General features: G+C 40.6%; 1 protein-coding gene across 3 annotated transcripts in view; it reads left to right on the forward strand.

Annotated features, from left to right (window-relative positions):
* Positions 1-1,662: 1,662 nt before the first annotated feature.
* The window catches only part of pcdh11 (protocadherin 11), a 148,448-nt gene continuing 124,886 nt past the window's right edge, over positions 1,663-25,224 (forward strand). The window contains exons 1-4 of one of the 3 annotated variants that reach the window (XM_088293458.1): positions 1,682-2,322; positions 7,116-7,695; positions 14,375-16,882; positions 21,365-23,255. In XM_088293458.1, coding sequence (XP_088149584.1) covers positions 7,156-7,695; positions 14,375-16,882; positions 21,365-21,448 — 3,132 coding nt within the window. In that variant the 5' untranslated portion in view covers positions 1,682-2,322; positions 7,116-7,155 and the 3' untranslated portion in view covers positions 21,449-23,255. Of the gene's footprint in view, positions 2,323-7,115; positions 7,696-14,374; positions 16,883-21,364; positions 23,256-25,224 lie in introns of those variants that run through there. The other 2 variants (XM_088293456.1, XM_088293457.1) reach the window with 2 other exon arrangements.

Genomic DNA, 25,224 nt, shown 5'->3' on the forward strand with positions numbered 1-25,224 from the left:
CTCTTATTTTGAAATGCAGCCCTACTTACATTTAGTAGATGAGAGAACATTACATAGTTGAGGTCATAATTTTCATTACGCCAGCCGCATTTGATAAATGTGAACCATTTAGTCAAAAAAAAACAAAAAAAAAAAACATGAAGGACAAGGCAAAACACATGTAATTTCATTTTGAACGGGATTCACATTAAACAAATAATTCACAAATTGCGCCAAGGCATATAAACTTAAGAGCACAACTGTACACAGTTTAGTTCTGTATAATATCAATATTCGTCACGCAATGATATTGCGGATCTTTGATTCAAGAAATTCTCTAGATCCTGTGCTTTTTAAATTTTAGCTGAATACCCCTGATATAGAAGTAGCACAACCGAACACACAACCTTATAATTGCCGAATGTTTGATAAAGACCTGTAGCTTGACAAATTTTTGTCTTGATTTGAGTCTTCACAGGGGTTAATATTTTAAAACGCAAAGTCTAGATAAAGTAAATTTTTGCATTCCATAATAAGTTTTTGTTGCATTAAATACAAGTGTAGCCCACGCTCGTGAGTGCATTTCCTGTCCGATAAGTAGCTTAACTTCTTGCTCTTTACACGATGGTTTGAATCAAACCTTGCTAATGTTTTTCTTCTTATGGCTGATGAATTAATGCATTATAAAATAATAATAAAAACTGCACATTAATTATTGCTTGTGGAACTATCTGCCTGTCAATCTTGAAGTTGAAAAGCACTGAGATGCTTCATTTTGTCAAGTTAAGAAAAATATTGCTTGTTTTAAGTAAGTTTAAATTTGGTCTCACAGGTTGGTTCAGGTTTCCTTGTCCTTGAACCGAATAGATTTACTCTAACCCAGGGGTGGGCAAACATTTTGATTGGTGGGCCACAATGGGTTCTAAAATTTGACAGAGGGGCCAGACCAGGAGCAGATGGATGGAATGTTTTGGTAACCTCACCTCATCGGAGAAAAAAATACATTTAATTTTAAATGAAAATGAACAAAAGCATTACAACATATATATGTCTTTGGAAAACCACAGTATTTAGAAACTAAATCATTAACAAGGTTTATTCATTTATTTGTTTTTCAAGTTCGGCGGGCCAGATTGAAACGTTTAACGGACCGCATGTGGCCCCCGGGCCGTAGTTTGCCCACGCCTGCTCTAACCATTTCAACCAAAGTAACTGTCTAATCTAAACCAGACTGCATGTATAACCTGAACTGTCACTGGTTCCTGGTGCCACCAAAAGTGTCTGATTCATTGTTATATCTGTAAGTGTGAACAACCCCATTATCAACCCCCTCCCAACACCACCTGCACCCGCTTCTCAGCCCTAATAAAAAAAACGCTGTTGTGATTGTGACATGGGAGCAGGGTTAGAAGCTCATCGCTTATTTTTATGCAGAGGTGCCAATGATCCTGTACGACTCATTTGGGAATACGAAAATACAAGTGAACATTGCCGCCCTCTTGCTTCCAGGTGGATTCGGGGAGTAGCGTCGCGCAGTTTGCACTCCCAGGTGCTTCTCGCAAGCCAGTGTGAGTTTCTCACCAACGCAGTGCGGCTTTAACAGGACCACAGCTCCGGGGTTTTCTGCTGGCTCCTCCCTCCCTCGGTGATGTCAGCGGCGGGGAGAGCGAGTGAGGGAGAGAGCTGGGCACACACCGAGAGTTCATCCAATACTACCGAGACATTTCCAGTTTAGCGCACCGCCTCGGCGAAGCGTCTATCCCGGCTCCGGCAAGTGATGCTACACCGAGCCACAATTTGATCCAGCTGGAGGAGGGAGGGGGGCGGGCTAGCGATGCAATCTGTGCATCTCCTTTATTTGGGATTTTATCTGTTTGTTTGTTTGCAAGAGATTGACGAATTAATTAGCTGCAAGTTTTCATCAAGAAGTGTATTTTTGGATGGAAGTTTTTGACGCACGTTTTGGCGCAAGCGATCTTAACTTAAATATCAGATATAGGGATACAGTGTTAAAGTGAACAACGACGCTTGGACAGCCGAAGAGGAATTGTACTGCTGTTCCTTTTATAAAGTTGTGTACGTGTTTATTTCCCCCAGCAGTCGTGGACAACCGCTTTTTGCGCATGGATAAGTTTTTGTAGAGGATTTTTTTTTGCGAGATTTGTTTTGTTCTATTGGCATATTTTTCCCCCCCACGAGGATTATTACCCTCGTCCTATCTCCACTTCAGCTCAATACATGGCACTTGATTTATTATGATTACGTTTTCATTTTTTGAAAATCAGTGATGTCTTTACGCGGAGGCACCACTAACTGATTTTTCAGCCCAGCCAAGCGAAAAAGGTAAGGTATTTTGCCTCTTAATTGCTTTAAAGATAAGGTCGTAATTTCTTTGACTTCATGTGAGTGTTCAAACGATCGATGAGCTCATTCAACAGTCAAATTCCAACTAAAAAAAATGCGCGTCATATTCCATCACGCAACCATTCTAAGTGGACATATATGAACGTGATATAAGTGAGTGAATAATTTTCCCTTATAGAAATCTGGCTGCACTTGATGTAGACATTATTCCAATAGAAGTGGATAAATATACATATTGTATAACTATCATAATTAATGGATGGTCCGATTTTTTAAAGTGCCCGGACTTTCTAGCGCGGATCTCTCGGCATCTTGGCTGCAAAGCACGTTCCGTGTGTGCGCGGGAACAAGCAAGATCCCGGTCCAGCCGTGGAGCTGTCACAGACTATAACCTGGGGGGGCAATCAGTTTGTTCCAGACCAATTTCCATTTCGCTCTTAGGAGACAAGTGCTCGTGATGTTTCCGTCACCGCGAAGGCTGGTTTGGGTCGCATACATGCTCAAAAATTTTCAACACGTACGATCGGTGGTCTGAATTTCAGATGCGTGGAATATAATACCATAGGGAGGTTAATTCCTCCCCATGATGCCATATTCATATAAACTTTGGGGTAATTATTAAATTTGACTGAATGAATATTGCACCATTTTTTAAGGTTGCAGTACAATGTATTTTTTTTAAAGCGCCTCCATCCATACACCAATTTGGTTGTACGGTGAACTCTCCAGCCAAACATTAGGTGCAACGTAATCACCAGATTCAGTAGTTTCCTCATGAAAGAGTAAGACGGTCAATGAAAATGTATCGTTGGACCAGTTCTTAGTTTGGGGAGGGCAGGTTCTGTATCCTGCATCATTTCAAAAACAATCTTTCCACTAAAATCTTCAAAATACACTCGTAATGTACACTCAAACAAAACAGTATAAAGACTTTCAATATAAATGTTGTCTCATAAAATGCCTTAGGATGACGCAATGCAGTTCTGCATGCCAAACCGCTGCAACAATTATACATGTTAAAAAAAATAAGCACGTCTTTATGAATGTCAACATTTTAATACAGGTCTCGCATCAAATGGCATGTATTGTCCATGTACACTTAATGATGTGCCTCCTGAGTGTATTCTACATATTTCAGTGAGCCAACTGAAAGGTTTCTTTGATAGACCGCAATTACATTCTACACAAACTTTGTGTTTTTGTGTCCTTCAATGATTATAATTTATTTTGAAGTGTGTTCACATAGTTTAAGATGATAATATCTGTGACCTTACATTTGACAAGGTTGTGCACTTGTTAAAAGTAAAATGCAATTTCATTCATAAAGTAAAGTGACATTTATAGTTGTTGTTATCCTCATAATTGTTATTGACGAACCAGTGTTAAGAGTGAAAAACGTTTACGTTTGTCAGCAGAGAGAGACGAACATGTATTGACTGCCCTCTTGAGGCCCACTATTACTGTCCTGTCAATTTGTCATATAGCTAATGCAGAGGGTAAAAAACAATGAGTGAAGATGTATTAGAAAAAATTACGGATGTGATGTCGATTGGCAATCACTACAACTGCCTTGAAAAGGCACTGTGACTGATAATCTAAAATGCAAATGTGCAAAATACTGTTATTTGAATGATCAGTTTTTTGTTTTTTTTTATTAACCAAACAAATACAGGACATATTTCAACAGTAATGAACTCTGACTGTATCTCAAGTTAGCCTACTTTCAATTTTGTCAAAGTCAAACAACTTTTTTTCCGGAGCTCTTTCCATTACCAGAACGACTATGTTATGTCGTCATTGTCGTAATTTCCAGAGGGAGAACATATGTCATTCCTTGGTGCTAAAGGAAAATTGTGTCAGCGGTGTGTATGGGGGAGTGGTTGAGGGGGGGCAAAAAAGACAAACCGGTTCCTGTGAGGCTGTCAGTAATCATTTGAGCTGTTCAATGAGATGACCCCATGAGAATCCCAAGTCTTTTAAAAATTCCATTTTCGTGTAATGGTGATAAATAACTCCATTCTGATGAAGAAGTCTCAATGTCTTTGTGTCGTTGGGCTTAAACGCAGTTGATGGTTTAGGGTCTCTTTAGGAGCAAAGGTGAATGCGGTTGTACAGTATATTTGGCCTTCCGCTCCTGCCGCCAGTAGATCTAAACAGCAGTAAGACTTGTCCGTCACACTGTCATGGAAAGTGATCCAGTGCAGGCCTTCCTCTTCACCTTGTCTCAAGTGAGGGAAGCTTGGATTTGCCGACTGAATCCATCCTGCCGTCTGGACCTCAAAATAGCATATCTGGAGATTATTAAAATGTAAACAAAGGAGACATACAGGATTGTCCTTGGTTCAGATGGTCGGGACAAAAGAATTGTGACATGCACTTATGTTGACAAATTGTCCTAGATACAAAGGAATGAAGTAAAATAAGATCTTTAATATCTCTATTATTGTGGCTCAAGTTTGAAGTGAGGAAGAGCTACACTGCATCATATTTGAGACAAACCACTTATTGGGTAAATGAGAGGCGTCAAGTACATTATTAGAATCACCTCTCAGTAAGTTGTATTTGTGCTCCATGCCATTGGAAACAGATTATATTTATAAAAAAAAAAACAGTCTTTTGTTGCATCTAATTTCTTTCTGTACTATTTCAATAACGGTTTAATGCTGTGTTTGTGTAATTGTTTTTTAATGGTATCAAAATAATTACGCATGCATCACAGCACTACTGCATCACTGAACCATTTTGACTAAGGCATTGTTACCACTTGATGGAGAAAAAAAATCATGTATTAAACTCTCTACTCTCTGCATAAATGTGAAAATATTCAACGTGTGACCTCGGAGTTTACTTGCAATGCACAATTATTGGACCCCATAAGAGTGCAAACCTCTTCCTGGTTTAGTGTCCACTATGCGTACATCGCTTGAATTTGGGTAAAATATTATCCCCGGCCTACCTTAACATTGCCTAGTCGTATCTGTCACTGTATTTGGAGCCCTGCACACACACACACACACGCATTATACTTCAGAAAAGATATTGTCATTTTCTGACAAAGACACAATCTAGATCATTCTTTGATCCTTCCAATTTTTCGTTCTTTTTCATTGTGGTTGAATCACTTTTCGTTTAAGGATTAAATTCAAACTTCATCATGCACCTTGGAGTGCTTCGCGATCGTCACAGTAAAGCAATTCACTCTCTGATATGACAAACACTTCAAAGTGTTCCACACGTGCTGATGAGATGTAACTCATCCATATTTTGATATAGCAGCACAATACTGCCTGTGCTATTCATATAATGTAAGTAATCCTCACACTGATCAATGTCAGCTGTCTTCTCTTCTACTCGTTTAACTGCTTCTTTAATGAGTCTCGTGTGGCCGCTTTATAGCACGTATGAAAAGAAACATCTTGCAATTATTGCCATTTAAAAAAAAAAAAAAGAAACTGGCTAAATGAAATTCTTATTTTTAATCAATTCCCCTTTGTCAGTGGGCTTAGAGCTTCAATGAATATGGTTGCCTTGCCAAGGAAGAGGACCCCTGTAGTGCAATTTAGGTATTCATGCCTTTTTCTACAGGTTATTGTTTGAGTCATGTAAAATAGCAGGGAAATACACTAAACAGTTTTTGTCCTGTTCCCAAAGAGCGACCGAATTTTTGGTCCCCTGTCACGAGTAAATATAATCCTAATTCAGCGTCATTTCTGTGGCAGTTTTATGTGTTTATGTTTTTGGAAGAAAGTTAATAAGTGATTTGTTGAGAAAAACATTCAAAAAGTCGAAAGATGAACATGACCTCACCGATGGGCTGTTGACTTGCATCCATATTATCATAACCCGACCGGGCCATTTCAATCTGCTAAACACGACAAGAAGCACCAAAACAGTAGTAATGAACTTTGCCCATCCTTTAAAAGTAATAAAAACACAATTGGCTAATTGACCTTTTATCTGCTCCATTGTCATTCTAGTGAATGCCGTCAAATGTCCATGCTTGTTTCCTTTGCCGCAGAATATGCATTGTCAGGGTAATATATGGTCGATTTATTGCGTTGATAAACCTGAATGCATTTCATTTTTCCTAGGAAAAAAAAAACGCACGACAATGCATCAGGGGAATATCTAAAATGTATTTAAAACCTATATTGGAGAACATAAATGCTCATAATAATTCCAAATTGCCGTCTGTCTCGTTCCGCTGCTCATGGGCGTTGACCAAATACTCGGGAGCTCAATTGTTTACGTTCGAAACAAATTAGGCTGTCTATTAATAGCTGCTGTCAAGTGTTACAACTCACAGTGATGCGCCTGTTCATGCATGCAAGCATCAATGCGTAACGCCTTCTCTTGCTCAGCTGATGCTCAGTTATGAGGTGCAGCTTAAGCATCGCATTGATTCACACCCATTTGACATGAGTGGCGGTCTTATGTGGACAATCTGTCAACGCAAACAATCGTACTGCCACGGGTTCACATATTTTTGAGACCCGAAAAATGACACATTTTGTCAAAAGCGATTGCATAGGTTGATGTAATACGTTAAGTGTTAACCTTTTTGTGTCCTCTTGCTCAGTGGATGTTAGCAAAGGTTAATGGTGTAAAACTACCTTTAATTTGCTCTCAAAGACATTGGAAGGATGGGTGTTCATAATTCGTTGAGATGAATAGGTCACCACTGTAGCAGGAATTGAATAAAATGTACCTTCCGGTATTGACATTTTCTGTCCTTTTCCCCTTTGTTTCTCTGTTCCACTCTCTCGAGACAGAATTGCTTCTGTGGAAGTGAAGCTACATCCACTCTTGAGTATGAACTTAGCAAGTCACACTTATGTGCTGGGGGTCCTTCTCACCTCTGCGGTCTTCATATGCCGGGCCCAGGAGAGAGACTACACGGTGAAGGAGGAGCAACCGGAGAACGTCCGCATCGGGAACTTGCGCAGGGATCTCGACCTCAACCTGGATCCAAACATCCGGCTATCCTCACCCCTGCAGTTCAAGCCTGTGTACAAGACGGGTGACGTGCCTTTGGTGAGGGTAGAGGCCAACACGGGGGAGATCTTTACTACCAATCACCGAATCGACAGGGAGAAGCTATGCTCCGGAGTCTTTGCAGAGAAACGCTGCTATTATGAAATTGAGGTGGCTGTCTTGCCTGACGAGATCTTCCGATTGGTCAAGATCCGCTTCCTGATTGAGGACGTCAATGACAACGCACCCCTTTTCCAGTCCACGGTCATAAACATCTCCATCCCCGAGAACACGGTCATTAACACCCGATACCCGGTGCCCTCTGCGTTTGACCCCGATGTCGGGATCAATGGGATCCAGCATTACGAGCTGGTCAAGGTGAGAATGATCCCTGTTTAATCCTATTGCTACATATGGATTTTATTTTTGTCTTACTTCAGTACATTCTGTAAAATATAAAAGCATATCGCTAGTGTCAGGCAGAAATGTTGTTTTTCCAACTTCAGTCAAGTTCATATTTTTTCACAAATTGATGCTATTGGTCAGTACCCACGTCTATTAATAAGCAGGTATTTTTGATGATATAAATGCTCTTTTTTATGGAAGTTATGCTACGTATACTATTCTAAAAATGACATTGTTCTGACAATTAAAACTGCGAGTTATTGGATTTGTAAAGGCTACTACACCTGTTTTTGTATGTGGGGTGTCAAACTAATTCATGTCACGTGCCTTACTGTAGTTACGATTTCTCCTCAGTGAGCTTTTAAGACTGAAACCAAATAAATGTTTAATTGCTTCATATTTTTACATATACAAAACAAACTGATGGGTGACTAGTTTTGGAATCAGAAATCAAGGATACAAGAAAGTCCAATTATTGCTCAAGTTTCTGTAAGAAGGGTAACAAAAATGCAGGCAATATCTCAATATTACATATGGCCAATTAGAGTTTTTGTTTGACTTGATGTTTCGCACACATGACTAAACAATCAAATAAGAAATTTTCTTGAGGAATCGCTCCACTAAACATAAATTCTGGGCAATTACTGAACACCCTCAGTCACATCTACTCCAAAAGCTATCTTCCACATAATGGCTTTCAGTGGCGAATCAGGTAAAAGTACTGAAGCTTGGCTCCTGATTCCCCCATGGACTGTGTAAAATAAATTACTTTTAGTGAACATTAGTGTCTTTTTGTGATTCATAAAATAAGCAGCCCTGCGCGCAGACATTAACACTTAAACAATAGTCATCAGCAAGGCTATTAGTGGGTATGCTTCGAGTTAACAGACTGGAATGTTGCATCCCACCAAGCTGAACCTGTGCTTTCTTGACTGTTTTTTTTTTCCCCCCGAAAAAAAAAAACCTGGCCATCCTGCCCGTCCATTGTAAATCCCCAACATCACACACACTTCTACTCCTGCTTTCTCAATTGCTGAATGGCCGTGGTGCATTTCCACACAGAAAATGACTTATCATCCAACATTGAAATATGATTATAAATGCCATAAATATATCATGATGGCTACAATGTTTTATAAAAGTAATTAATGCTTCCATGTGCTGCATTATGAGAAAGCACTGCAGTACCATTTATAGAGATCAGAACATTGGCTAGAAAATGCAGACACGGCAACATCTGAATTGCCTGATTTCAAACAACTAGTTCCATGGGTTGAATATGGTCACTTCAAGCTGGTGAAGAAGAAAGGAGCCGTTTTATACAAACAAATGCCTCATGCAGAATGATTGAACGCTTTTCATCAGCGAACTGATGCACTATTAAATACATATGGAATATTTCCCATTGCTTAATGGAGTCATCCCTGTACTAGGATAATATGCTTTGCTCATGAACAGCCTGGACAACACTTCTAGGTTTGCTTTGCAGATAGATAAACGCTTAAAAAGACTAATTAAGTTTAATTTACCAGGGTTCGCAAGCACCCACAATTAATGCATAGGCCCTGTAAATAAAGGGATATATGGTGAGACAGAAATGAAAAGTCCATCTTGGGAGTCTCAGATTAAGTTGACATTGTATTGGTAAAACCATAATCATCAACATCCCTGTCTGCTTTAATAGCAATTTGCATTTTTAAAGAGTCTCCCCACTTCCAAGGTCTTTCCAGCGCAATGTCCTGAATTGTTCATGCCTGGAAAATCACCGAGCAAATGTTCTGCTCATTACAATGATCATCTGCAATCATTTCCTTTGTCCTTTTTTCACAATATAAAGCGCTCGAAAGCCTATGCTGCTGTTGCACTATCTTTCACACAAAGATCCTCTCAGAGCATGCTTGGCACAGTATCGCTGATTTATTCTCTCCCATTATCCTCATATTGTATTTGAGATTAATTTCCTTGTGTTCCAGGTTCCATACGTAAAATTCAGCAAGGATCATTAAAAAGTGCCAGAGACATTTTCATCTCTAGTGGGGATTTTTGTGTGCGTGTGTGTGGTTTTTTTTACTCTAAAAATGTAGGAGAAAGCCAAGGGTTTAGTAGGGAAAGAATGTGCAAGCATTTCCAAGAATAGTTCTTGGCTGCTAAGCCACCCTTGGACTACCAATATACGGTCCCTTGAGATTTATCTGAAAAACACCCTCAGAATGATACTGTAGAATGCCCACTTTTCTCGTGTTGTCCAGGCTACAATGTGGAAATTGCAATCATTGTGTTTTACAAGCTCACTGTCAACCCACATTTGGTGTGTCCGAGCTTTCCGACAAAACATCTCTGTGCATGGTAACACATTTCCCAAGCTAAGGAGGGGAACTGTGTAATTTCGTCCCACACAGTGTTTCAATACCACAAACAAAAGTTGGTAATCAGGCTTTTGAGAGTGGTTCTGGCATTGGTGTGGTCCAATGGAGTGTTTGTCACATCACCTGAACTGCGGAGATAGGCATCCTTTGAAATGGTCAAGGTCAGAAAAAGCAATCCCATGCATGAATGGAGAAAAATGAAGACGCAGATGATATCACTGTACGGTGTTCATTCCTGGGATAACGCAGTATCCAACACTGAAACATACTTAGCACTGAAAGATATTCTGCTTTAGGTGTTTCCTTTTTTTTTGCTTGGAAGCTTGGCTTTGCTTCTCTCACACTGACCCCTTTTCTTATTCCATTGACTGAATTTGCAGCATCACACACTACATTAAACCGACCTTCATCTGTGTCAGCGTCTTCATACACATTTAAAGTGGGTGTCTTGTTCAAGTCGCCCCGTGTAGATCAATGTGCTGCTGCCGGCTATAAAGGCAGTGTCTCACTGATAAACTGCATGATGAAGTGGATGTCTGCAATTTAGTTGGCTGATCTCAATACCTCCAAGATTAAGCATTCAAACACTGACCTTGTTTATTCCAGTGTACATTGGGACGGCGGATGCTGTGGTTTTATAGTCTAAATTCCGTTAATGCTCAGAGACAGGCTTCCATGCTAATGCTATTGTACTTCACAATTTTTTTTTCTTCTTCCTCTGATATCTAGAGACTACTATAATCAATTCAGTTCTTTCATGTGGCTTTGCCACAGCATCTCTCTGCAGCAAATTCAACCTCTAAAGAAAGAGAAAATATGGAGCTTGTATGTGGTTTAAACTTATGAATAAAAGCTGTGCTAAAATAGCTTTATTTTTCTGGATGTTGATTTCATTTTATCCCCCAAAATTGTTTTTTTTTTTTTTGTCTTAATTGCCCGCTTGATATGAAGACTCGTCTATTTATTTTGTCTTGGTCAAATTAAAGAAATAAGAGTCGGCCACCAAAATTGATAAGATGTGGCAATAAGGACTGAAGAGGAATAAGAAACGAAGTCTATGTTTTTACACGATGTTACCAGTGGGCACAGGAGATGCGTTTGGCCAAAATATTGTGCATAATGGCATTTGGGCCTTTTTTTCCTCCATATCCAAGTCTTGCAAAGTTTTCTCACACTCTTTCACGGTATCCATGACTGGGCGTGTTTTGCCTGCTGAGTCCTGCGGGCGCAAAGGCACACTGGTTCAGCCTGTGATCTACCATGAATTCAAGGACGCTCCCTCCCAGCACATCACGTTTTGATAGGGACCCTCCCATTTGTTATGTTCTGTCAATGCTTTCTTTCTATGAAGGAAACTTTGATGCTTGGCTGTTTTGGAGCACGTTTGTGGCCCCGGTAGGGTCGGATGAAGCTCGGAGTCGGCAGCATCAGTGGGGACGTGGGTCACATACTGCCGTTCAATTAACGTTTGATGCTATTAGTTTTCTGTCAACAACTACTGTAATTCACTAATCCATCAACATGGAAAACAGTCCGTTATCCATACAAACACTTCTCTCCCTCTCGCTGACACGCTCACATCCAATGAGATTATTTATCAATGCCAAGCCGCTCTCTCGCTTGTCTCTCTGTCTCTCGTTCTCTTTTTCTCTCTTACAGACATTGTAGATACGTAAATTAAGCATGTGGCTTAGCTCAGATCCCGCGAATACCTACGCTTCCCTTCCCACTACAGCCGCTTCCACGTTTTGATATGCCCTGTTACGTACTGTCAGGTTTAGTTGCGTGCGTGTTTTACTATGGCCAACTACGTTTCCATCAGCGCCATGACTGTTGTTCCAAATGTTTAGACACTTTAAAAATCTCCGCGGCATCCACAGCACTTACAGCGTGTCACATTTTATGACCATCTGATTTTGTCGATGGGGGTCTGAAACGAGGCTGTTGCGGAGCGCGGTGTAAACGTAGCCTGTGCATGGCTGGTTTTCTTCAGCATAGCAAAGAGGTGCAAGGTTTTATGAGGGTGATCATTGTCACTACAGTCACACTGATATATTCACAAGTAAATCTCAATCTCCTCTGAGCTTTAATAAGGTCATCATCCTGACTGAAGGATGCATCTGCTGATAATCTGTAGTGCTCTCTGGAGAAGAGGGGTGAGAAGTCATCCGCTGCTTATCATCTGCTAACACTTCCTCTGTTGGCTTCACGCAGTCATTTTCATTTAAATTAGGCTGATTTGTGTACACCTACGTCCACCTTAGTGCCCTGATCCCTATCTAATCATCTCGAAAAATGTTGGCTCATTAGTGCGGTATAAATGGCAATTCCTTAACATTCTTGAGCTACTGTAGCCTTTCAGTACGTGTAGTGACAAACAGAGCAAGCCACGGCGTGACGTGTTCCGCACACTTAGCAGTTTGGAGCTGCTTCGTCCTTCTTTCTCAGCCTAAGGGTTTTGAGTGAGTGATTCCTAGTAGTATTTTGGCCTTCCCTTGGCCCGCCCGAGATCTTATCACAATCCACCAGACTAATTCTGCATTCAGTAGTGTGCACAGCCTGTGAGATAGCTCTCCTCAACTTATTGAAATGCACTGAGTGCTGTCTTGTCAGCTGTAAAATTGTGTGAAACCAAGACAAAAGCATCGAGCAAATGCCGGCTCATAAATCATTGTGCAACATTGCTTTGGACGCATCCTAAATCAAGATCACACTATTAATATTAGTATTTGTCCAAAATCATTGTGCCAATGTTAAGATGCAGTGCAGTTGCTGTAAAACATTCAAACAACAGAGAATTATATTTTAGTATTGATAAGCGACAGAACTCTAAGATTGCTGCTAGAAATACCTTTGTAGGGCATTGTGCTAAAAATGTATTATACAGTTTCTCCACATTCTCGCGGAAGGATTTGAATGCCACGTCTCTGTATTCCTGCTGGACTTTTTGCTTGCCATCATGTACCACAAAAGGTAGCCTGAGAGATCATTGCTGCTGTGCTGGCTGTTTTTAAGTAGTTCTGTCAATCGTGGTGACAACACTCTCTGCAAGCAATTTGTTTCTGCATATACAATAATTTACATGCTGCACCTGCACGTTCCCGTGTGTTGACTTCACACTGGCACAAGGACGGTCCCAGATTCTATAAACCTTTGAGGAGTCTTGTTGTAGACAATTTTCCGACTTTAACAAGAAAAATGTATGTATCTTAATCACATTTGATGGCTGTACCTAGATGGAAGTAATCACTTCCAACATTATGTGCAGCATGAAGCTTATCTTTTTAAAGAGAACCCTTTTTCTTCTTTCACCATGAAACTGCTTCTGACTGAAAGAGCTTCAAAGGGCTTCTTTGTTTCATAATGTGCATGCAGCTCATTCATGAGCTTGATCTTCTTTTTATTTCCTCTCTCTCTCTCTCTCTCTCACACACTCTCTCTCTCTCTTTTTGTGCCCTCTTAGAGCCTCCATCCCCCACCCATCTACCACCACCGCCACCCTATGCTTACCTCCGCCCCTTTCTTGTGGGATATGTGCATAGAAACGTGCCATACAATGTTGGGAATTCTAAACACCAGTGCTGTATTTTCAAGAGGAGTGCAATTAAGTTTACAACTACTACCAGTTCTGTACATTTTTCATTGAGATTACTCATCGTTGTTCGCCTTCCGTAATATTTCTCAATTGAATACATCTTGAAACAGGTAGTCAGTCTGGATATTTCAGATTGGTCAACTCCCCCACTCCACCGCACCACCACCTACCCAAACACACGCACGAACACACAAACTATAACCATCGCAAAATAAGGTGATCTGGTCGTGCAGTGTATTTGAAAATGATCCTTAGTTTTACTATAATTATAATTTGCCTTACCACAAATGCCTTTAAATATGTCTGCTGTATAGAAACTTACACATGATATAAGCAATCTTAGTATTCAGTACTGTTGGGTAACTTGGGGTCTTGAGTGATTAAAATGGATCAAATTGTTGCATTTTGGAACTAATTAATGAATTGACTTTAGGTTTCATTCAGGTTGTGCAGCACGTGTTGATTGGAGCTTTGATTTTAGCGTTTGCTGAGTATTTAATTCATGATGTGAGCATAGCTGCCTTGTTTCAAGATCTCTTGCTATGAAATTATACTCTATGCATATATCAATCACTATGCAGTACAAGAAACTTAGGGCACAGCACCGTAAAGACCATGATTTTTTTCCACTGTATATTCTGTTGTTATGCATTGTGGAGTGAATGTGACTGTATGTTTTTTTTTTTTTCAGAGTGTCGGAGAATTTGGCTTAGACATCATTGAGACCCCTGAGGGTGACAAGTGGCCGCAGCTGATCGTACAGCAGAACCTAGATCGTGAGCAGAAGGACACCTTTGTCATGAAGATAAAGGTAGAAGACGGTGGCAGCCCTCCCAAGTCCAGCACCGCAATCCTCCAAGTCACCATCTCGGATGTCAACGACAATCGTCCTGTCTTCAAGCACAGCGAGTTGGAAGTGACAGTACCGGAGAATGCCCCCACTGGAACATCGGTTGTTCAGCTTCATGCGACGGATGCAGACCTTGGCTCCAATGCCCAGATCCACTTCGCCTTCAGTAACCAGATCTCTGCCTCGACCAAGCGTCACTTTGCCATTGACAGCACAACAGGTTTGATCACTGTAAAGCAGTCACTGGACAGGGAGGTGACTCCCGTTCACAAACTTATTGTTCTGGCCAGCGATGGCAGCTCAACACCCTCAAGGGCCACAGTGACTGTAAATGTTACAGATGTGAATGACAATGTTCCCGCCATTGACACTCGCTACATAATCAACTTGGTGAACGGGACTGTGCTTTTGTCTGAGAATGCTCCCCTCAACACAAAAATAGCACTCATCACAGTAACAGACAGAGATGCAGATCTATATGGAAAAGTCACTTGCTACACTGACCATGATGTTCCATTTCGGCTGAAGCCTGTCTTTAATGATCAGTTTTTACTAGAGACAGCTGCTCCCCTCGATTATGAGACAACTCGAGAATATGCAATTAGGATAGTGGCATCGGATAGAGGGACGCCTCCTTTGAACACTTCAGCTATGGTTTTAATTAAAATCAAGGATGAGAATGACAATGCGCCCATCTTCCCCCAGCCAGAAATTCAACTTTCCATACCAGAGAATAATGACCCATCCTCACAGTTAATAAAAATCAGTGCCACTGATGCAGACAGCGGACATAATGCTGAGATTATTTATACCCTTGGCCCCGATGCACCCGATGGGTTTAATATAGACAGACGGTCAGGAATCCTTTTGGTTGGCAAACGACTGGACAGAGAGAAGCAGGAGAGGTACTCATTCACTGTCATAGGCAGGGACAATGGTTCATCGTCCCTGCAGAGCAATGTCACTGTCAGGCTAATCGTTCAGGACCTTAATGACAACAGCCCGGCTTTCACCCACCCTGAGTACAACTTCTATGTGCCTGAAAACCTTCCTCTCTCTGGAACCGTGGGCTTAATTACAGTGACAGATGCAGACGCGGGAGATAATGCTGTTGTGACCCTGTCCATTTTGAACGGGAAAGATCATTTCATCATTGACCCTCAAACGGGCGTAATCAAGCCCAATATCACCTTTGATCGAGAGCAGCAGAGCTCTTACACATTTATGGTCAAGGCAGTGGATGGAGGGACACCCCCCAGCTCTTCCTATGCTAAGGTCACGATAAATGTGGTTGATGTAAATGACAATCGCCCTGTGTTTGTTGTTCCTGCTTCCAATTACTCATATGACCTCGTACGGACCACCACCACCCCCGGTGACGTTGTTACGAGAGTGTTTGCCATTGACAATGACACAGGTATGAATGCTGAGCTTCAGTATAGCATTACAAGCAGCATCATCATCACATCCCGCGTCTCCCCTCGAGGCCTATTTTCCATCGACAAAACAACAGGCAACATAACACTGCAGGAGAAAATTGTGGCGGCCGATCAAGGACTGCATAGACTGGTTGTCAAAGTCAAAGATCTTGGACAGCCGGAATCATTACAAGCTATTGCACTCATTCACTTATTTGTCAATGACACTGTTTCGAATGCCACTTTTATCCAAGAACAGCTGCGGAAAAGTATGGAGACGCCACTGGACCGGAACATAGGGGACAGTGAGGTAACACCTCAGGCTAACGGATATGTGATTGTTGTCATCGCTATCATAGCCGGGACCATGACTGTCATCTTGGTGATATTTGTGACTGCCTTGGTGCGCTGTCGACAGACACCCAGACACAAAGTGGTACAGAAGGGCAAGCAGAGCGGCGAGTGGGTGTCACCGAACCAAGAGAACCGTCAAATCAAAAAGAAAAAGAAGAGAAAGAAGCGATCCCCCAAGAGCCTCCTCCTGAACTTTGTGACCATAGATGAATCTAAGCCTGACGACCCTACACATGAGCATGTTAATGGTACGCTGGATCTCCCGGTGGAGCTAGAAGAGCAAACCATGGGGAAGTACAACTGGGCCACCACACCCACCACATTCAAACCCGACAGCCCGGACTTAGCCAAGCATTACAAATCTGCGTCCCCTCAGCCTACATTTCAAATCAAACCGGAGACTCCTGTGGCCCCAAAGAAGCATCACGTGATCCAGGAGCTCCCTCTGGACAACACATTTGTGGTGGGCTGTGACACGCTCTCCAAGTGCTCATCGACGAGCTCCGACCCATACAGCGTCTCAGAGTGCGGCTGTCAGGGGGGATTCAAGACTCCGGGGCAAATCACCACCCGACAGGTAATTCATGACTTCTTTTTTCAACCCGCCCACAATAGTCCCCATTCTTATTACCCCAGCTGCCCCAAGGTAGATGGAAAGTGGCAGAATGGAGCACACATAAGTTCCAAGAAAAGCCAAGAAAATGTTTACATGAATGCCATTTGCACTTGGAAATTATAATGAAATTCAACACAAGAGTGAGGCACCATAATCTTGTATGCACCCTCGTTTGTAAGCAATCATAATTGCATAATCATTTACATGTGCTAGGTTAATTTCGCATTTAGAGCTTGATTTGCAGCAGCAGTGCAATTATGATTGCTGCGTCTTTTAAATTTGGGGGTCTTTCTTTCAATCATGTCCGATACTTATTGTCTCCTTCTCCCAATGGGGAGCCAAAAAATTATATATATATATATTTTTAACAGAATTTCATTGTTTTCAAATGATGGCAGAATCAACAATTCAGGCAAACAGATACTGTGTTGCACTAAGAATTGTTAAAAATCATAGATCCAGTACTAAGTTACAAATGTGCTTGATGGTTTCCTTAAAACTCAACATCTATACCGAGCTTTTTTCGACGGTGTCATGAGCAGTGATTACTGAACTGGACGGATTTATTCGTGGTCGAAGGCCGAGTTAAGCTGTTTGCAAATATTTAGAATGTCCTTTTAAACCAAGCAGGCAAAAAGTAAACACATTAACCGGATTGACAGAGACTTCTCACTTAATCAGCAATTCATTTAGGAAAAAGTGAAATTGTCCTGCTTTTATTGTACAGGGAGTTGTTTCATCTGAGAATGTTTCATGGGAAAGCTCATTTAAATGAGGTAGTACAGCAAAGGCTTATGATTCCATAAAGAGAAATATGCCAAACACGAAGTACCCCAATAAATAAAAGCGGATGAGGGAAATAAATGTAAATCAGAGGTAAGGAGAGGTGGCCTTGCTCGGCGCCGACAGCGAGAGCACAGTGCTGCGGGGAAGACGAAGTACTGCTCGGGTGGGGGGGGGGGGGGAGGGGTCGAGGGATCAAGGTGACGCAGAGCTTTGAGACCAATATACTTAAACACCAAGGGAGCACTAGTCCATAAAAAGCCTCCCCGTCCGACATTGCATTTAGCTCATAAACGATCTCCTTTAATGACCCCAATTATTGATATAAATTGCATATGTAGATACACTTTCAGTACTTTGTTTAAATTAGCTCAAAGAGCATTCAGGTTGAGGTTTGCATTTTACTGTGTTGTGGTTTGTTTTTGCAAAGTTACTGAGAAGAGCGCCAGTCAAAATACCAACACATGTGACATTGTGGTATTTGTTCTCAAAATAGCAACATGTTTGACAGACAAAAAAAAATCCTGAATCTCGTACTGCAAATCAAGGTTGCAATTCAGCCACACTTTACGTTGCTGTTTTATCCAGGGGCAAATGTGCTCTCGGTTGTTTTTGTCTTGTTTGATTTCATTTTTCTCTTCGTTACCCTTTTGGTGGGTTTGGTGCTTCTTTGGTTGGCTTTCATTTCCGTCACGATTACAATTATAAAATCTGCCATTCATTCAATTCTGGGTCACCCCCATGATATTGCATCAATGTTTTGACTATGTTTGACGAGGTCGTTGCTTTTGTTTGTTTCTTACACTTTTCCAATCATGTGTGTGTGTTTTTCTTTTGCCTTTTGATTCTTATAGTTTCTTTTATTTATAACACCTAGCAAGCCTTAACATTCACTTGGCATGGTTTGGCTAAATGACTGTTTATCCCATGAAGTATTGTGCTCAGGATAATTTATGAGGACACCCACACAGAGATGATCGTCATTCCCTTCATCCACCTTTCTTTTTAAAATCTGGTTAAAAGCCATGCTCTGACACGGTGTATAATGCATAAGCCTACTACAGCCTCGGGTACTAAAGATTTAATTCATAATATGTTTACGTGACACACTCGCGACTTGTCAGAATGAGCCTCCCCATCCCCCATCAGTTTGGTTGTGACTGCCCTGAAATATGCCAAAAAATACCGCTGGAGTTTCTCATCTCTGAATTATTGTCCAGCTTGGATTTTGAGCATTGCGAATTGCAACAGATTTTCACTTGCCTCTCAGTGAGCTGAAGTCTTTTTAGAATCAATTTAAAGTCAATGCATATATGATTACTAAACATTCTATCCAATTGTATTTTGCTCTGTTGAGCTCTGTTCGATATTTTGTATTTTCATGCACATGTCACAAGCCCCAAAATATTTTCAAGGTTATCAAGAAAAATAAGACATCAGTGAATGAAATTAACAACCATATTGTCAGCAGTTAGTCCAAATAATACGTCTATATTCTTCTGCCCCCTTAAGCAATTGACAAGTGATGGCTCCCACTTTAGACATTAGATTTCCCTCCAGTTTTAAGTGTGATTATTTAAAGCCTGTGTCATGAAGAAAAACGCATGATGAAAATCTGTGGCTGCAAAGGTTAATTAAATGCACTAAAGGGTTAATCACTCATAATACAGTATGATTAAAATCGCTGTAATTAGGTTTCCTATAAGGCTGATAAGAGGAGGGAAGGAGGCGGTGATCCTCTAAGATGACACTTGGGTGTTGCAGCCTTAGATTCCAAATTGATGTTGTAAAAGGTGCTTGTTTACTGGGACTCTTTTATAAAACAAACTTTATGCTATATAATCAGTGTGTCTTTTTAAATGACTACTGAAGTAGAAGATTTTTCAACAATTAGTTTGTGGGGACAGTTTCAAGCGAGGCCATCAAAAACTGTGTAATGTGATACCAGTTACAAACCCTCATCCTAATTAAAAACAATCATTGACACATTAGTTTGTTTTTCTGCTTGGTGTGTGGAAGTGGCGGATGTACCGTTGCCCATTATTGCCTTGTTGGACATTGCTAGAACTAAGGCGAAAAAAAAAAAATCACCCTTCCTAGGAAAAAACACACACACACACACACATGCAGAGCAGCTTATGGGTTAAGGTCACCAAAATGTTTCCTGGGACTGTACAGATGTAGCTGTTAAAGAGTACAGCTTGTAAAAGATACTTCAGAGACTACAGATTTGTGCTACCATATGGCTCCATTATACAGCGGCAGTACTCCCCTCACCAAACAGGCACACCCACACGCACACTTCCCACCCCTCCTTATTTTTTACACATCTCATCACTTTCTTTCAACCTGTGCTGCATTGTATTAGAGATCAACCAGCCCGCCAGTGATGAGTAGCACTTGTGATGGTGTGCACTTTAGCAGAGACCGATTAAGCAAGCGCCACTGTGTTTGAGTGTTCTCCGACATCACACCAACACGCCGGCAGACAAAAGGCTAACACATTCTTTTGTTGACCCCTTATTCAAGGCGTGTAAGGTCTCCTCCTATTGTTAAATACATGACAAACGGCCATCATTGTTTCTGTCGTACACCATCTCGACCAATGTTTTGAGACATTCCGCTTAATCAATTGCTTTCACCTTTTGGACAAACAGAGAAGATATTATGGGCCAGGTTTCCTCTCTGGTTTATCATCAGTGACCTCTGACCTCACAAAAAGATGTTGGCTGAAATCTTGTACGAAGATTTTTTTCATGATTGTGGATGCTGTTGTAGTTGTTAGAAAACCCCAGCGACATATATGAATGGCTGCACCATAGCCATTACAATAAATTTTTCCATGCATGACTTTAATTGATATATGCCATCGCATCATACGTGTTTGCAGTGTATTACATTTTGGAAGCCAAGCTATTGCTACACACCACTCATGGAGCTTGTGATGACTCACTGTTAGTGAGGAACTACATCACGATTATACAACATATTGCAGTTTACAAAGTTCAAAATGTTTGTCTCTATTTTTTTCAATCCATCATTTTTTTCATTCAGTTGTGTCATTGCATCCGGACTAATTTTCTTGTGTGAGCACTGTGGTGTATTGTCTCTGTGTGAGTCACATTCCCAGACTCTTTCTCTCTCTCCCCATCAGCGCCACTTGTGCTTATTGCATCACAAAAACAACAGCACCACGTGATATTCTGTACATATCAGAGGACCCACTGGCAAGGGTCCGAAAGAGTGGGCCTAAATTCATCCAGATTTTGTTGTTTTAGTGGGGCGAAGAGTGCTAGCCTTGTGTGGTCGGAGACAAAAAAAAATAATAAAAAAATTGGGAGTGATAATTGGATGTGATTACATGCTCTGATAAGTACAGGAAAAAAAATACACAAAACTGTAGCATTCTTCAAGGAAACCTGACATGAACACGACATGATTGCCAGCCATCCCTTGAAGAATGTATTTTTTTATTATTATTATTAATATTATTATTATTGATCACAATCACGTTACAGATTTTTTTTTTCAGTTTTTTTTTTTATCCGTGTTGAGTGTAGCCTGGCACTGATGAGGCTACAGTTTAGACTGCTCAGAGCTGGATGATATTTATATTGTAACTCCAATCTCCCTATATCTGTCTGTCTCTCTATATTTCAGGAGACTGCACTGAAACCACCACACTATGGCACACTCTGTGGCACAGGTACAGCTCGCTCCCACAGGATTAAAATCAATCTGTAGCCCCCTACTACCTAAAGAGAGTGAGAGAGAGAGAAAGAGAAAGAGATGGGACAGAGAAAAGAGAGAGAACGAGCGAGGGCAGGAGGCAAGAAGTGCCAAGGTGAACAAGTACTTTACTGTCCGTACAGCCTCAAAGCTCATCTCTTCATACAGACACGGAGGTGGAAGAGAGAGGGAAAAAAGGGGGGAAATGAACAAAAGAGAGAGAGACGCTAAATGTTTTCCTGCTTGAAACTTGACAAAAATCCTCTTGTAAAATGGATTGGATGTGTGACTTGTATTTGAGTCCAATGCTACGACCTTAAACTCCAGCACCCATGCTGTAAAATAGGTGTCAATAGATCTGTAAAGTATGTTTATATGTATGTATGTATGTGAGTCTATCCAATACAGAGTTGATGGTGTTTATATTTATTAAGTATTTTCCTTGCCTTCTTTTATTTTATTTTTTTTTGCAAAGTTGCCTCATGGCATTTTATTGTCTTAAATTCTTTTTCAAAATTCATTTTCTTGTGAGCTTGCTCTCAGAACTAATGACTTAATATGTATTTATGCTGCAAGGTCTACTGGCCCGTAGGCTCCCGCTAGTGCACACATCACCGTGAACTTATTTTCACCTTTTCACCTTTCGCTATCCTCCTTTTTGTTGCCACTGAGAGCATTTTTTTTTTAGTGCACCCACTACCCTACTCACTATTGTTCTGCTCGCCTTGTTATTACACTGGGAGAGGTGGTAGGACAAGTTAATACTTTGAGATAAGCCACAATCACGAGGGACTCGGGTTATAATCAAAGGCTGTTTATGTAGGGCAGATTTGAAGAGCACTAAGCCTGACCTTTTGCGTGTCACTTTAAATTCCCAAGTTGGGAAATGGTTTAACCTGCTGAGAGATATTAAAATGACTCCAGATGGTTAAAATGACCAAAAAGAAAGAAAAAAAAAATCATATTTCAATATTTGGTCGACGGGCTTTTAAGTGAAAGTAACTTGCTTGCACTTCTTTACACTTGCAGGAATCATTTTTATAGTTGACAAGAAAATTGAGCACCAAACCTTGTGACCTCTTGTTCAGAGCATTATCATCTTTCCACACACATCTCACAGCATCGCTAAGGCACAACTGGTGCGGAGTAGATGATTTATGAATTGACTGGTTGATGTGATCAACATTGATGAGTTCCTTGCAGTTGTGCTCATTTATTTACATACCCAAGGGGTATGAGCGCAACTGAATATGAGGCCCGTGATGCATCATACATATAACCATAGGATTAGATTCATTAAAATACACATAGCCAGTCAGTTTGAAATGTTCTGCCCGGCTGGACCAGAAAATACATAGTCGTTGAATTATAGACATTTTTCCACCAACAGCCTCTCTGATTTTGTGCCATGACTCAAAACGATTATGTCTATTTTAAAGCTTTTAATTGTGTTGCCTTCCTTTGAGGCAGGTTGTTATTATCGGAGGAGGTATATACTGTACATGTAATTATGGTATCAAATGTATTCACTTCTGCGTAGGAGCTACAGTATGACGTATCCTTAGCATCCTAGTACTGTAATGATTAGATTTGGCTGAACGTTCGGGAAATAACGACAACAACAAAAATACTTATGAATTTGAACACTTGTATTGTTGTAAGGGAGACAGATGACCTCACTTTTATTCAATGTGAAGTACAATATGCACCTTACATGATCTTTGTATTTGACTTTGATTTGCCAGTGTGGAAAAAAATGTAACTGTTTCATGTATGTGTGCGCTTCGAAAATTTATTAAAGTCTTTTGCATTTTACTGCAAATTTGGATGACTCTGATTTTTTATTCTTTTGAACCTTTCACAATTGTATCCCTCACACATTGTATCACTGCTTTCCTGTCAATTACATACTGCGGACCAAACTGTATAGAGACTAGCATTCCACAGCATGACTAAAAAAATCAACAAGCTGTTTGCATTTAGTGTGAAACACATTGTACACCGATTTCCCCAAAAAATCCACAAAGGGGCTGGTGGGGGGGGGGGGGGGGGGGTGCGATGTCAAGTCATACACGAACATGGACGATGGGGTGGAAGGCAGTCTTCAAGTGGTCACTTCACAGACCTGTGATCTCCCTGTCCAACTTTACATCCTGCGCCCATGGAGGTCTGCTTTCCGTTCCTTATAAACAACTTTTCATGCTTTGAAGTCCTGCGCGGACTCCAGCAAAACAGTTTCTTCTTCCGCCATGTAGAGAAATGCACCTCTCACACAACAATTTTAAAGGAAATGAAAAGAGTTGCTTTGTTTGGTGGCGAATTAAGTCGGCTGTGCTGAAGTTCACAACAGGGCAAAATGCCTTTAGCACCTTGCACTAAATTTTCATGGGGGACGAAAATAGGGCCCTAAATGTTAAAAACAATTAACAAATATAATTTTGGAACAATGCAAATAAACAAATAATCATTCGGTTTGTCAACAGCAATTAATCAATAAATTATACAATCGAGACCTGGAGTGGACCCCTTATTTCCATATGATTTTTCTTTCTAATTTTTTCCAAGACATTTTGGAATACCGATACAGACTATAAAAGAATCTTGAGTCCAAGCCATCACACATACTTGGGATGAACTAGAACAGGGGTGTCAAACTCATTTTCGCAGACGGGCCACATGGTAGTTATGGTTTTCTTGACCGTGCGGTTATGACTGTGACGTGCGAACCCATATAAATGCATGATCACCTTACATAATCAAAAATACTCAACAAATTTCCCCATTGTGGGACTAATAAAGGACATCTTTATCAAAGCAAGTTTTGAAAAGTAAGCAATTTGTAAGTAATTGTTTGTTTAACAATTTTTCAATTAATTTTAAAAGGGGAGGGTTGGTCACAAATACATGGCAATATCCCATATCTCAATGTTGTTAAAAATTAAGAAAATGTACTAGAAGTTGATGCATATGATTTTAAATCAAATCAGATCTGCTCCCGGGCCTTGAGTTTGACACCTTGTGAACTAGAAGATAGAATGCAAATCCAGCACTCTTGTCCATCTCTTCCAACAAGAAATTAACTATTAATCCACCACAAAATTATTCATTGCAAAATTGCTAAAATCTTAAACTACAACGCTACAATCTGTCATTCAGTGAATAAAATGCTGTGATTCATAACTAGGTTTTACTGGTACTTGTTTGTTTCGATACAAAACCGTTCAAGCGCATGCTCCAACATTCGCAACCTGTCCAGTTCAGCTGTGATAGGCTCCATCTTAACTGCGGTAGAAAATGCATGGAAATACAATGTACTGCATATACAGTACTGTAAATTTAGTACTACTGTCCGATGTGTAAATGGGCTCCATTTTGGAAGCCTCTTGTAATGAGATTCAGTGAGCTATTATCCAAAAACTATTGCACTGTAAATTTTAACGTTATTGGCCTGACATATTGTAAGTAAATGCGTCTGCTATTTACTTTCTATTTAAGTATGATATTTTTCTCTTGGTCTATCCTGTCTTTACCCTTGCAAACTAGAGGCCAAGCGAAAGATGTGTGGTCATTGCAACTGGATCATTTCAATTGAACAATTGTGTTACATAGTCCTTCTCGACAGCACATTTCTGAGCGAAAGACTCATTAGGAACAGATTACAGATAAAAAGTTATGGAAATGTGGTGAAGGCACATCCTTTGAAGTGCTCAAATTGAAGCTTTTTTTGGAACAACACATTTCCTATTGGGTTTCTCCTCCACGAGAGCCGATAATGATGATCTGATAATGAT

The sequence above is a fragment of the Idiotropiscis lumnitzeri genome, chromosome 4 (genome assembly GCF_059441095.1).
Source record: "Idiotropiscis lumnitzeri isolate Australia: NSW breed Sydney's pygmy pipehorse chromosome 4, RoL_Ilum_1.0, whole genome shotgun sequence".
Classification (NCBI taxonomy): domain Eukaryota; kingdom Metazoa; phylum Chordata; class Actinopteri; order Syngnathiformes; family Syngnathidae; genus Idiotropiscis; species Idiotropiscis lumnitzeri.